This window comes from Staurois parvus, unplaced genomic scaffold, assembly GCF_062004578.1.
Source record: "Staurois parvus isolate SC_StPar_1 unplaced genomic scaffold, SC_StPar_1.0 ptg000025l, whole genome shotgun sequence".
Classification (NCBI taxonomy): domain Eukaryota; kingdom Metazoa; phylum Chordata; class Amphibia; order Anura; family Ranidae; genus Staurois; species Staurois parvus.
In genome coordinates, this window is record NW_028317821.1 from 19,176,143 (window position 1) to 19,190,375 (window position 14,233).

At 39.6% G+C, this 14,233-nt stretch overlaps 1 protein-coding gene across 1 annotated transcript in view; it reads left to right on the forward strand.

The window, feature by feature from the left end:
- The window catches only part of PTPRQ (protein tyrosine phosphatase receptor type Q), a 221,273-nt gene extending 219,137 nt beyond the window's left edge, over positions 1-2,136 (forward strand). Inside the window, exon 38 of the mRNA XM_089652140.1 lies at positions 1,471-2,136. Coding sequence (XP_089508266.1) covers positions 1,471-1,508 — 38 coding nt within the window. The 3' untranslated portion in view covers positions 1,509-2,136. The remainder of the gene's footprint in view (positions 1-1,470) is intronic.
- Positions 2,137-14,233: the final 12,097 nt, after the last annotated feature.

Consider the following 14,233-nt stretch of genomic DNA (forward strand, 5'->3'; position numbering starts at 1 on the left):
GCTAATCTCTTAGCTGCATTCACAGTTCATGATTTGGCATCTCGAGCAGAATCCAAATCGCATGGCAATCACAGCACAATGTGCAGTGTGCGCTTGGATGCCATTATCCTTCAATGGCACCCCAGACGCGATGCAATTCTGCCATGATTGTTGCGCAACAGGATAGCAATGTAATCGCTGTGAACCTTGCCTTTACAAATTGTGTGAAGCTTATCGCCTATTAAGGAGCAGGAGCTTCTTTTCGGGTGACAAACACGCATAGGGCAGCCCATTCAAGTGAATGAGTTGCCCTATGTGACACATGGAATCGCAATAAAATCACAATGTCTAAATCACGTAGTGGGAATGCTCATTCCTGCTACATGATAATGTGAACGGGGCCTTAATATAACTTTTTTTGCATAATCCTTCCTTCTTTTTTGTTTAAGATTTTGGTTAAAGTAGGGATGGATTGAAACTTTTGTCAAGTTTTTATTGCTGTCTGTGTCCCTTTTGGGAAGATTTCCCCTCAGACCCTGTCCCCTGTGTCCCCTGTGGGGAGGTGTCACCAATACAGAAAGTGACAGGAAATCACCTTGATGGAACCACACACTCACCATCAGTAAAGAAGTACCAGATCTTTTAACCGTTTAATTCGCTATGCAGAAAAACAATCTGGTTGGAGTGAGGTTTTAAATATTTACACTGGTCAGTAGCCTAGTAGAAGCGGGACTGAATTTACTAGAAAATCTTGAAAAAGCAATTTCTAGCAATTTTTAATTAATTTTTTTTTTTAGATTATTTATGATACAATAATAAAAATATAGCCACTTACAGAATTGCCGAACTCTGTTCCAAGTACAATTGATCATTGCTCTGTAAAATGTATGTTCAATGTGAGAGTTAAAACATATATTGCTACAGCAAATTTAAAAAAGATGGCAAGTTAATAAATAAATATGGTCGTATGAATGTTTATTAATACAAGAGTGGAATTTGCATATGAGTGGAAAGAACATGATCTATAATTCTGCTATGGTTGCCAAAGAGAAGAATAAGTGCTTGGTTGTTTTCTTTAACATATATATGTATGGAATTTTGTGTGTAGACAGCATCGTGTCCATAACAGTGACACCTAAGCTGATTTATAGCACCACAACTGGATGAGGAGCTTCAGTGCCAAAAGTTATTCCCGAGGCTACTGGCATAAAATGGTTATTTAAAAGTATGCAATGTAAATGCTTTTTCCTAGCTCTCACTCTGTAATGTACCACTAAGCAGACAGGCTTCTGATAGGGGATTAGGCCACATTCTGGACAGCAAAGGAGGATTGCAGAAAAAGGGGTCCAGGTGCAAAATAGAGCCTGTATTATACAAGGCAAAACCTTTGGTGGTATAAAAAAAATCAACATGGCAGTGAATCAATAGCAGATTTTGTATTTGCATATGAACAGTCAACACTCATGCTGTTCTTTTATTTCTTTATTATAGGTGATGTTGAACTTGAATGGGAAGAGACAACAATGTAATGTAAAAGAAAGCCTGTCTTTATGTGGCAGAAGCCAAAATCACTCCTTCCTATGGTCAAGACAAGAGCAGTGGAGGAAAGAAAATACAAACTCTATTGATGCTGTGCCTTAGACTACTGATGGCGGTAATGTTTTGTGCACAGAACACAGAACATTCAACTGTTTGCACTGCTGTGGTCTCATAGTCATGTCATTTTTATCTTGAAAGAGATAAAACAGAGCCAAATGTAATGTATAGTATTACTGTCCTCTGTGTGGATATTCAAGATTGCATCATATTTACTTTTTGGATTTGCTATCTAATTAAAAACACAATCTGTAATGGGGTATTGCAATGGCAGTTTTCATTGTAGATACATATCCATATTCTATATATGTGCTTATGTTTTGAATTTTGAGATCCCATGCTCTGATCCAGAACAGCTGAAGGGTCGCCCTATGACACTACTGAAATATTTTGGCTTTTGCACAGCACACAGTAGCTCATCGGGGATACTTGGGGCTATGAAGTTGTGACTGCCAATCTTTTTATCTTTCTTCTTTCAGTGTTACTGTATATACTTGCTGATGAGGTACTTCGTGTATTTTTTCTTTTTTACATTGTAGAATAAAGGTTTGATTTATGATACTCCCTGGTGTACTGTGTGTTTGTCTTGGTCTTTCTTCTTGGAGTGCCCATAACTTTTACTCATTTACCTGAAATGACAAACTGTATTGGAGCTAAACTAACAGTATTCATTATAACTGAAAAAAAAACTAAATATGCATGCAATTGATTGTGTTGCCTGTAATGATACATTTGAATTCTTGTTTAATTTTTACAAAATACCAAAAGTAAAGTCTGATTGGTGTGGCAGCAACTAAACTATTGTTATTTTTTATGTAGTTTTAATGATTTATTCCAAAGATTCTAACATTACATCGCATAATTTCATCAGGGAAATATGGACTCCATTTTTACAGTTTACAATGTTGTATGTTAAAAATGTGCAGTGAAGTGACAGAATAAAAAAAATAACATTGGTAAAAAAAAAAGTAAAAAGTATCGTAATTAAAGGAAAATAAGCTTTGGCTGTACTTCTCCTGTGGATTACAGAAGTGTAGTTCGTTCTGCACTCCTGTGACCCATTTTCAGCCAACAGGGGGCTGAAGTCAAACTGTTGGCTGTCGGCGCTCAGATGCTCCAGGCTAGATCACAGGAGTGCAGTTCGTTCTGCACTCCTGTGACCCATTTTCAGCCAACAGGGGGCTGAAGTCAAACTGTTGGCAGTCGGCACTCAGCCGCTCCAGACTGGGTCAAGATCCCGACTTTAAAGTTGGGATTCACCCCAAAGTCTTTAGCAGCACCTGGCTCAGCCTCTGAGCAAGCCGCTGGGAGCCCAAGTCAGTCGTTCCCTCCCCCTCCACAGCACAGTATTTCAGTGACATTGTGTAACTGATACATTGTGGATACTTTACATATACTGAGTTCAGCAGACACAAGGACTTTATAATATCTTTCCCAGCTCCATATTATTATGTCTTTAGAAGTCTCCAGCGATGAGGATTTAAATAGTTATTTGTCTTTTTACGTTCTCCAAGAAGACCAGAATGAAGATGTTACTGATTTTCCAAAGGACTCCTAAATGTAGTTTACCTGATCAAGCAATCCATTTGTGGAGAATGTTACCAGCATATGTATATTTTATAATTATTATTAATATAGTTGAAGAGTATGGAAAACCTTAAAGTGGAGCTCCAGTCTTCGGTGAAAAAACAAAAAATCAGCAACCACAAAAATTGTAGCTGCTGACTTTTAAAAACAGCCACTCACATGTCCCATGATCCAAGGTGTCCTCATTTCAGCCAGATTCATTGGACGTCCTGTGCCTCCAGTGCCAGCAAATTACGTATGGACACCCGGCTGAGACAGCTTGCAGCTTCACAGCCAGGTACCCACTGCGCATGCACGAGCAGCACTGCGCCTTGTCAATGGTCCTGCAGTCTTCTGGGACCTGTCACGTGTCCCGGAAGACTGCGGGGAGATGGGGGGAGGAGAACTTCAGCTTTCGATCACCTAGGCGATCACAGTGGAAGTGGGAGCAGGTACCTGTCAAAATCAGGTACCCACTCCCCAAAGGTGTCAATCCTTAATGGGGAGTGGGTGACGAAGCCTTAAAACAAAACTTCCTCTTTTAGGTGAAGCTCCATGGTTGTAAACCTTAGACATGAAATCTGGACAAAGCACATATTTTTATAATGTTTACTTGCCTCTCCCCTAAGTATGACAGCTGGCTATAGATGGCGTGTTTTTTCTTCCTGCAAGGAATAAATATCTCTTGATTCCCCCATCAATATAGTCAGTGCTGATGGAGGAATCCCTCCCACTAAGCTATTGTCTTCTCCCAGCATGGGGCCGTGGGGATCCATTCCTGTCGGGAGAACACAGTGGTATATTGCTAGCAGCTGTAGCCGCTGGCAATAATTGCATGAACAATCCAACATGCTGGTTGTACCCAGGTCAATCGATCAATTTGGGTACAATCAGCTTGTCCACACATGGATCCAGTCTCAGCCTGTCCCTGTTGAATGAGCCAAGATTCAAACCGTCTACGGCCAGCTTGATTGTTATTTCTCTCTGCTGTCTTGTTCCTCTGTTAACAGTGTCAGTCACTTCTGACAAGTTTTCTTGACACTAAGAGCTAAAAAGGTGACAACGGAGGGATATCCAGCGCACAGTCTGTGTATGATAACCTTTACTCTGTTCCTGTGTGCTGTGTGAGGAAGTGTATCACTTTCCTCCAATCAGCCCTCAGAGCTCTTGCGCAGTGTGTAACTGCAGCTCCTCACCTCCTGCTTTGTGAGTTTGTGAAAAATCTGTTTCATCTCTGAGTTTTACAAGGATGTAAAGGACAAATGGCTGCAGATAAACAGGTACAGCTTATGTAGGTGGATTTGTTTCACCTCTGTGTATAACCTGAGGCCAGTTATTTCACTGGGTTTAGGTAAAGATTTATAACCACTTTTTTTTTAGTTTTGAATAGAATGGGGAAGTATTAACACTCCCATCAAATATTTACTCCTGTTTGCCTGTAATTCTTCTTCGCTATTGATACTGACCATCCAAGTACATAAAGTGATGGGGAACACAAAAATCTAAAGTTGTAATAAGAGATGGGAGAAAATTTCTAATCGGGCCACATGCTCTGGTGGCAACTGTAAGGTATTTCACCTTGCTTTGGAATTATTTCCTCTCACTTCCTGTTGACTCTGCAGGACAGTAAGTGAAGAAAAATACCCCTATTCAAAACTAAATGTAACTTGATGTACACTTGAATTAGCTTAATGCATTTCACAGATTAAGATCTGTTTTTTCCAAGGGAGAGGCAATGGCTTATATTTCCGTAATACAACTTTTTCACAGTTAATTACCATTTTTGCTAGAGCACAAGTGTCACTCACCATAATATATCATCAGTCGAAATTGCATTCCCTCAGGATTTGCATTACAAATCAGTAATCAAAAACTTCTGAAAAATACGTGAAAGTACTGCTAAAATGTTCTGAACTTTGGGCTCAAAAACATTCATTTGAATATGCTCCTTAACTACTTCAAGACCGGACACTTTCACCCCCTTCTTGTCCAGGCCAATTTTCAGCTTTCAGCGCTATCACGCTTTGAATGACAATTGTGCGGTCATGCAACACTGTACCCATATGTATTTTTTAGCATTTTTTTTGAGACAGATAAAACTTTATTTTGGTGGTATTTATTCACAACTGGGATTTTTTTTTTTTTGCTATATAAATGAAAAAGTCCAAACATTTTGAAAAAAAGTGTTTTCTTATAAAATTTTGCAAATAAATAATCCTTCTTCATAAATCTTGGCCTTGTATTCATCTATCTTTTTAGTTAAAAAAAACCCAAAATAGTTTATAACCAAAAATTTGAATTTTTCAAACATTTTTTTGACATTTTTATTTTATTTTTTTATATTATTATTTATGTTTTTTTAACATACTGTCACCCTAGCAGTACAGTGTCACCATAGTACTACTTGTGGGGGGTGATAAAGATTTTTTTTTTTTTTTACACGGATTGCTTCTACACCCATAAAGGCTGTAAAAGCAACCATGTCTCCTTCTCTCTGGCTGAATTCTTGCAGCCATTGAGAAATACTGTGTGAGCTGTGATTGCTCACAGCTTGTTACATGGTACAAGGCTGTGAATAGCCTTGTACCATGTGATGTGACCTCTGTGATCATTCACAGATTTCTCAAGTAGTAAGCAATGATGTCAGGAAGTGACATCTTGCTTACTACTGTTTATGTGATCACTGATTGGCCAATCAGTGATCACATGATCGGGACCTCACACAGAGGTCCCATGCAGCGATCGGTGTTCTGCTGTGTCCGGAGGACACACCGGGCACCATATCGTGGTGCCGCTCACTCCCAGGGAGTGGACACAGGCAGGGAGCGGGGAGGACATTTATAAATGGCCACCTGCTCCTGCAATGCTCCCATCCAGCCGTTTATATACATGGGCCGGACGGGAAAGTGGTTAATAACCACAAAGGGCATGAATTCACTTTGTGTGCACTAAATGTCTTTTCAAGTCCAGATATTAACTTGTAAAAATAACATCATCATTACTGTGCTATACTGCTGGTGTGTAGAGAGCAGAGTCATGGGACGGATTCAGCAGGTTCATCCAATACATGCTACCTGCAGAAAACTAGGGGGTGGATACAAGACCAGTCACTCTGCACAAAGAAAGAGAGCAGCATTGACTGGTCTTTGTTACAGAACACTCCTGCACTGAGATACTGGGGAAGATTCACTAAAACTAGAGACTGCAAAATCTGGTGCAGAAATCAATCAGCTTCCAGATTAACTGAACAAGCAGATGTTAGAAGCTGCACCAGATTCTGAGTGCTCCAGTTTTAGTAAATTTCCCTTTATGGCTCACGCTGTAAGAATGCACAAATTTAAAAGATATAAATAAAAGCGCACTAAGATTCAAGAAACATATTCATACTTCTGATATTTAGACAATGTTTGCTTACCCTGAAGTTCAGCTTTACAGGGGGGAACTCTATCTTGTATACATAAGACAATGATAGGGTCTACAGCGGTGTTATCCAACTTGAAATAAATGTTAGTATTTAAATGCAGCAAAGCATTTTATAGTGCTATATTGCTACCTGCTCATACATTTACTATATACAACACAACTAGCAAAAGTCCCTGACTTCATTGCACGTAAAGCTACAGTGGGGTGCTCCTATTTCGCACAGTATAGAAAGAATATTTATAACTTAGCATGTCAGCGGAGAATACATACAGAGAGCCATCTGGTCCTGCTGTGATTTATTATAAATAAAGAGAAAGTCTATTGTTTTAGCTTAATTCCTGGATGTTAAGAGACTGAAAAATTGAGCTAGATACATGATATCCATGAAATTATTGCTCAATTCACGTTAGAATTTAGAAATGATCTAAGCAGATTAGATTTCCCTCCAAAACAAAATTCCAAATAAAAATGAGATGATTTGGGTCTGTTCGAAAGTGCCATAAACACTCCTATAAATACTGTTTATAGCAAAATCTACAACAGCAGAGGAACAGTGTAATGTTTCAATGGGTTTCCTACTCATATTCTACAGGGACGTGCGGGTTCAATGCTTGGAGGAGAAAACTATAACAGTAAAAATGAAAGTGATGCATGCAGGTATGGTATATATTATCTAGGTGGTTAAAGTTTAAAGTAGAACACTTACCTTTTTTTTGTTTGAATAACATGGTGAAGGGTTAGAGTCTCTGCTATGTTTTTAAAGGCTGTATGACTGCTAGGGAAATGTCCCTTTATGTCTTGGTATACCTTCCACTATCTTTAAATCAAAATTGGAATATTTTGTTAATGCTGACATGTGGCCCACAGATTCATAAAGAGTGCAATTCCAATGTATAGAGTGCAAAAATTTGTAAAAACCTAAGTCTGGTTGTAATAATTTGAAATATGTAGGGGGGAGGGGCTGGATTTGGAAATTATTAGTTCCTTGGTGTTAAAGTAGAACTTTATCCATAACAACTTGATAAAAAACATTGTGCTTCAGCAAGGAACATACATTCTACATTAATAATTATGCTACCAAAATTAGTGTGAGCTGTAAATTGCCTTTTAGCATTGTTCCTGTTTCTTCTTGCTGGAGGCAGCCATTTTGCTGAAGCCCAGAGCCCCTCAGCAGCAGTAAATCTTCAGGCTGTCAGCAGATTGGCCTCTACATTTGTGTCACAGCACTGAAAAATAGAGAGCAACAGAGCATGTGGAAGCAGAGTGAGACAGTGTATTACTGCATTTAAAACAGTATAGGCATTTATTTTTAATGTTTACATAGCTACACCTGTAAAAGCCTAAGATGATCTAGTAGAAAGTCATTTTCTAACTAAATTTCCATCATAAGGGTTGCCCATACTGTGGAGCAGAATGGCTAGGCTTCTCTCTTAAAGCCCAGGGGCCTCAATGGTGTTTTGGTTGAACAATGGTGTAAGGAGAATATTAGTACAACAAAGATAAAAAAAAAACACACAGGGGGCACAAACACCTAGCACATTACCCAAGGTTAATTGAGAGAAATTAAAAAAAGCCAATTTCATGCTCACAAAGGACAGAAGTGATATGCATGACAAAAATTACTGATGGTCAACCAACATAAACATATAACAGGTTTCCAACAGTTGGTAGTGTCGGCAAGCTGACACGTTTCAGGGATGCGTCATAGTTACATAGTTAGTCTGGCTGAATAAAGACAAAAGTCAATCCAGTTCAACCGTAAAAAAAAAGAGTTATAATCCTATATCCACAATTGATTTAGAGGAAGGCAAAAAAACCCCAGCAAAGCATGATCCAATTTGCTCCTGCAGGGTAAAAAATCCTTCCTGATCCCCTGAGAGGCAATAGGATATTCCCTGGATCAACTTTGCCTATAAATGTTAGTATCCAGTTATATTCTGTGTATCTATAAAAGAATCCAGGCCTTTTTTAAAGCAATCCACTGAGCTGGCCAGAACCAACTCTTGAGGGAGTCTATTCCACATTTTCACAGCTCTCACTGTGAAGAAACCTTTCCATGTTTGGAGAGTAAATCTCTTTTCCTCCAGACATAAAGTGTGCCCACTTGTCCTCTGTGATGACCTCAGGGTGAATAACTCAGGGCTCTGAGAAAGGGGACACATCCCCAAAATGCATCAGCTTGCTGACACTACCAACTGTTGGGAATCTGTTATCACGTTGGTTGACCATCAGTCATTTTTGTCATGCATATCACTTCTGTCCTTTGTGAGTATGAAATTGGCTCTTTTTGAATTCTCTCAATAATGCTTGGGTAATGCGCTAGGTGTTTGCACCGCCTGTGTGTTCTTTTTCAGCTTGTGGTTGGATTCCCCTTTCTGAGGAGGGCTGCAGTGCTAGGGCACTGTCCTGGAGGAAATATTTACTCTACAACATATTCCAGTCTGGTGACTTGCCTTTTAAGGGCTGGAGAAATTGTTTGTAAATAACAACAACAAAGGCATAGGAGCCTAAATGTATTTATTTCATCACATAAGTCTAAACCAGGATGTTTGTTTCCATCTTGGGGAGATTTCCCTTTACCTCCTGTCCTAGTGGTAATGTTGTCACCATGACAGGACGTAAAATGATTTCTCCAGCAGGGATATTAAAAACAATTAACAGAGATTTCAACCCTTCCTCTACTCCATAAAAAAAGATGTGTGTGTCTTGTTAAAGAGCTTTCCTCCCAATTTCTATACCAAAATGTAATTCTTCCCCTCACCTATTCAAAATGTGAAAATACAGAGAAAGTTTGGGCTTTAGTTCAACTTAAAGTCTTTTTAGTTAAAAGCCTAAAAAATATATTTTTACAAGAAATACTGATTTTAACAGAGATGTCCTGACCCATTTCTATTATTTCGTTTTTTTGCAGAACAAAAAATTCACAGATATTCGATTCACACTGCTCTGAGCTTGGAACAATGATTTTCAGTCTTAAAAGTTTGGAAAAGTAACTTTCCTTATGGTGGCTAAATTGTGTCATTGTATTCACAGTTGTCACTTTTGTTACTAATTTGTTTACTTCTAACTATTTTTTAAACAGGAAGAAAATTAGATGAAATCTATTAGCTGTAAAGGGCAGTGTAGTGAGAGGAAACACCAATATTCATGAATGTTTGTACATAAAATAAAATATCATATATTAAAGTGATTGTAAACCTTCATTTAAAAAATAAAGAAATAAACATGTTATAATAATGGTTTTGCACAAAGCAGCTCAGATCCTCCTCTTCTTGGGTCCCCCGCCGGCACCCTGGGCTCCTCCTCTTCAGTACATGCCCCCATAGGAAGCACCTCCTCTTCAGTACATGCCCCCATAGGAAGCCACTTCCTATGGTGGCACTACTGCAAGCTCACTGCAAAGCCCAGCTGCCTGTGTCTATAGACACAAACAGTGGGACTCAGCTCTGCCCCCTGCTCCCTTCTTATAGAATTTGACTTACAACAGCATAAGCAATGGCTCCCACTGCTATCAATCTGCCCAGCAAGAAGAAAAAGGAGAGAGCCACTGCTCTCGGGTACAGTGCTAGATTGAGATCGGGCTCAGTTAAGTATAAGCGGGGGCTGGGGGGGGGATATTGGACACAGAACTTTTTTTTTTACCTTTAAAACCCTTAAAGCTTTAGAACTACTTTAAATAAAATTGAATAAATTTAGGACCGTCTCCATTTTTCTCCAGATAGCCCCAGATTCCACACAATACATGTAATCCAATTCTCATGAAGAAACAGAGCAGGAACAGATGGGAAGAATTTAGCCAAGGTATTGAGCCCTGTGTACAGTAGATACTCAAAGGAGAAATGAGGGTTCAGAAGGTATAGCTTTGGTAATTATTAATCAATTGATACATATTTTTTCTTTTCTCTCAGTATTCTTTTAACAAATTAACAATAATTAAAATAATCAACAAGATTATACATTCTGATTCTTCATTAAAAGGAGAGTATAGCCACTTGATGAAACCTTTTTTTTACTTATCTTGTATCTTCATTAGTAATGACTGTAGGCAAGTTGACTTTTTGCCAGAAATGACTAATATTTCAGATTTGTTTTCCAAAATGTAAAATTTGAGAATTTATGAAAAAGACTAATCTTTACACCATCCTAGCAAATGTCATCTTAGAGCCTGAGGCCACTGATATCATTCAGGCCCAGGGCTGAGTTCCTGAAGCAAGTTTTTCTCCTATAAAAAGTGAGTCATCAGAAACAGGTCACTAGCTATGGTATTTTTACAACCAGCTAAAAAGCTGAAATATTATTTCCACACCTACAATCCATGCTTTGTCACTGCATATGTCATTAGTTAATAATTCAAATTCTAATAATAATGATAATAAGGCTGAAAATTAGTAATCCTCTGAATATATCTTTTCAGCCAGAGACATACTGTAGCAAATAATATAAATCTGACAGAGGTTTTAACCTGCTCCAATTCTACCCAAAACATTTTCAGCTTCACTTTATCTGTTTTCCATTGGAGTGATTTCCTTTCACTTCCTGTTCCTTAGCCAAAACAGGAAGTGAGAGGAAATCCCTCCAAAGTGAAGAAATCCATGGCTGTCACTAGAACCTCATTTGAATATTTCTACTCAGTAAACAGGACAAATAGATAGAGTGCAGAGACAAACAGCAATAAAAACCTGACAGGCATGCTAATCTCTCTCTATTATATCCAAAGCTAAAAAAATGTTGCCTTTAGCTTTACTTTAATACTAAATTTAGGGGAGTACAGGGCTGGAAGGTATTCGCCTCTTTGGATCAGTGCTAATAAGATTTATTGGACTGGTGGCCCTAAGGCTGGTTATACATGAGACATCTTTTTTTTGTTCAACCAGCAAGTCGAAAAAAGAAAATTACTTGTTTCCCTCAACCACAAATTTAGTGTAGATGGGGGAATCCTCCCGCTGAGCTATTGTATTCTGACAGCAGGGAGACCTCTCCACTGTCAGAATACATGATCAGCATCTGTGGCTATAGCTGGTGGCACTGATCGGGAGAAAGTTTTCCGGTTGGATCGGTAGATTGACTTGTTCACAACCAGACACTGTTCCATTCAGATATCCATCTAAGCAAAACCCACAGTCAGTGATACATCCTGGTCATATAGCTGCCCTATTCAGACCTGTGATTACAGCATCTGGCAGAGGAAAGATTTCAGACCAACTTTCTTTGTGGCTCAAGGATGTCAAGTGACCAGTAGTGTTGGGCTGAATGTTCGAGTCGAACCTAAGACCGCTCTTGTGTTTGCTGCACCCTGACAGTGCATTGAGATTGGACAAAGCAATACACTTGACCATAGGTCAGGTGCAATGCTTTGGCCAATCACAGCACAGGATGATGTCACAAAGGGGTGGGGGAACCCCGCCCCCTTGTGACATCATGACAGTGTTTAAGGACTGTCATCAAGGCGCAACTGTCAGACGGCGAAAGCCAGCGTCACAGGGTTTTTTTTCTTTTTTCGCGTAGTGGCAGTGGCAGGCATCGTGATTGACGTTAGATCTACTTCGGAGGACACTTTTTTAATTTGCAATAAAGGACCTGTCAAAGACTGTCTCCTGTCATTTTTACACTAAACTTTTTTTTGTGAATGGGTAGTGGTACCATGTACCTCATACTCTTTAATGTGGGATTTGGGGGTCTCCTTGGTAAATGGGGCTTCCAGATTCCACAGAACCCCACAACCACAGCCCATGGGGACAAGGTGCTTTGGGGCTGGGGGAGCTCCCTGCCCCAAAGCACCCCCCCATGTTGAGGGCATGTGGCCTGGTATGGTTCAGGAGGGGGGGCGCTCGCTCATCTTCCACCCTTTCCTAACCTGCCAGGCTGCATTCTTGGATAAGGGTCTGGTATGGATTTTGGGGGGACCCCCACGCCATTTTTTTAAACAATTTTGGCATGAGGTTCCCCTCAAAATCCATACCAAGGGCTTGGTATGGATGGGAGGGGGGACCCCACGTTGTTTTTTTAAACTTTTTTTAATTGTCGGCAATGCTGACAATTCTTTTTACATTCAGCTGTCAGTGGGCAACCCCACTGACAGCTGAAACAATAATGAATGTTTCACTACTAAAATACCGCATGGCTTAATACTATAACTCGTGGTATTATAGTAACTGAGCAGTATCTTACCACATACTCAGATGCGGTAAGATACCATTCAGTAAATTGTTTGTGTTCGTAATTCGTGGTCAAACATTCTGTGGGCTTGAATGTTTGACAGCGAATGGAACACAGGGGTTTTCGTCCCATCACTAGTGACCAAATGCTGAGAACTGCAAAATATGTCACATACTTAGTTCTTGGGGAACACTCACCTTTCACCATGCCCACTAATTAATGAGGCACCATGATACATTTTGAGTAGTACATTTTATTTAACCTACAGAACCCTACAGCCCTTACCATGAAAGCACTAGTTGGTTGTGTTTGCCCTTCAGGCCAGAGATTTGAAGTTCTTCCTTGTCTGAGTGCCAGGCAAACCATTAGATATACTGCTGAGCTTAACAGGTGTATAAAATGTTTACCTTCCAAAACATTTTTATTCCTTCTCAACCATTCCTGTGATCCAGGCTCCCCGGCTAGATAGCAGAAGTCAACAAATACATGTTTCCTAAATGCAGTTTAGCAAGTCAAAGACCTACCCTCAGCCTGTGGATTGGAGCAGGATGCCTTCCTGTGATTTTCCTTCCTATAGGCATGTTCATAATACAGAGCCTGGTACACACATTGAGTTTTTTGTTTTTCTGTCAACCCTGACACTGGGTTCACATATATGTGGTGTGGTATATCGCATGTGATTTGCACAGGAACCGCACCGCATTCCTGTGCAAATCACATGTGAACTGTTTGCGGTGTGACTGTAGCCATATATTTTGTATGGCTCTAATCGCACCGCACCCGCACCAAAAAGGTGCAGGACCCTTTTTTGTGTCCGCACTAGAATCGGATTGCATGTGTATTCACACCTATGCGATCCAATTCTGCACATCGCACCGTATTTTGCGGACCACTTTCGGGGTGTTGTTAACTTAACATACATACCCTCAGCGGTTCTCATGAATGGGGTGCGATTCTGATGCGGTACGGAATTTGCACAGAAAACACTGCGAATTCCTCACTGCATCAGTGTGAACCAGGGCTGAGGGATGAAAAAAAAAACAAAGGCACAAAGGGAGAGATTGCTGTACTAACTAAACAATGTTAGTGCAGCAATCTCTCCCGCTGTGCCTTTGTGTGCTGACTCCACCCCCTTCCCCGCCAGAGCACACTAATCAGCACTTAGTATAAAAAATACATTTAAGGATTTTTAGCAAATTTTTAATTGATACTAAATCATTTTATGTTAACCCCTTCATGCTTAAGTGTAAAACAAATCTAAATGCCTAAGCACAATTTTGCAACGTTGACATGTGTTAGTAAAACTGTACATAGCATCACAACTACTTTGTACATCCAGGTGAATTATACCATGTTTTTTTCAGGACAAATTGGGCTTTCATTTTGGTGGTAAATGGTAATAGATATCTCCTGATTGTTTTTATTATCAAAGGAAAACTGTCCCAAAATAGTAAAAATAAAACATTTTTTTTATTTAGGTGTGTGTATCTTGTTACTACCATATCCTACCACC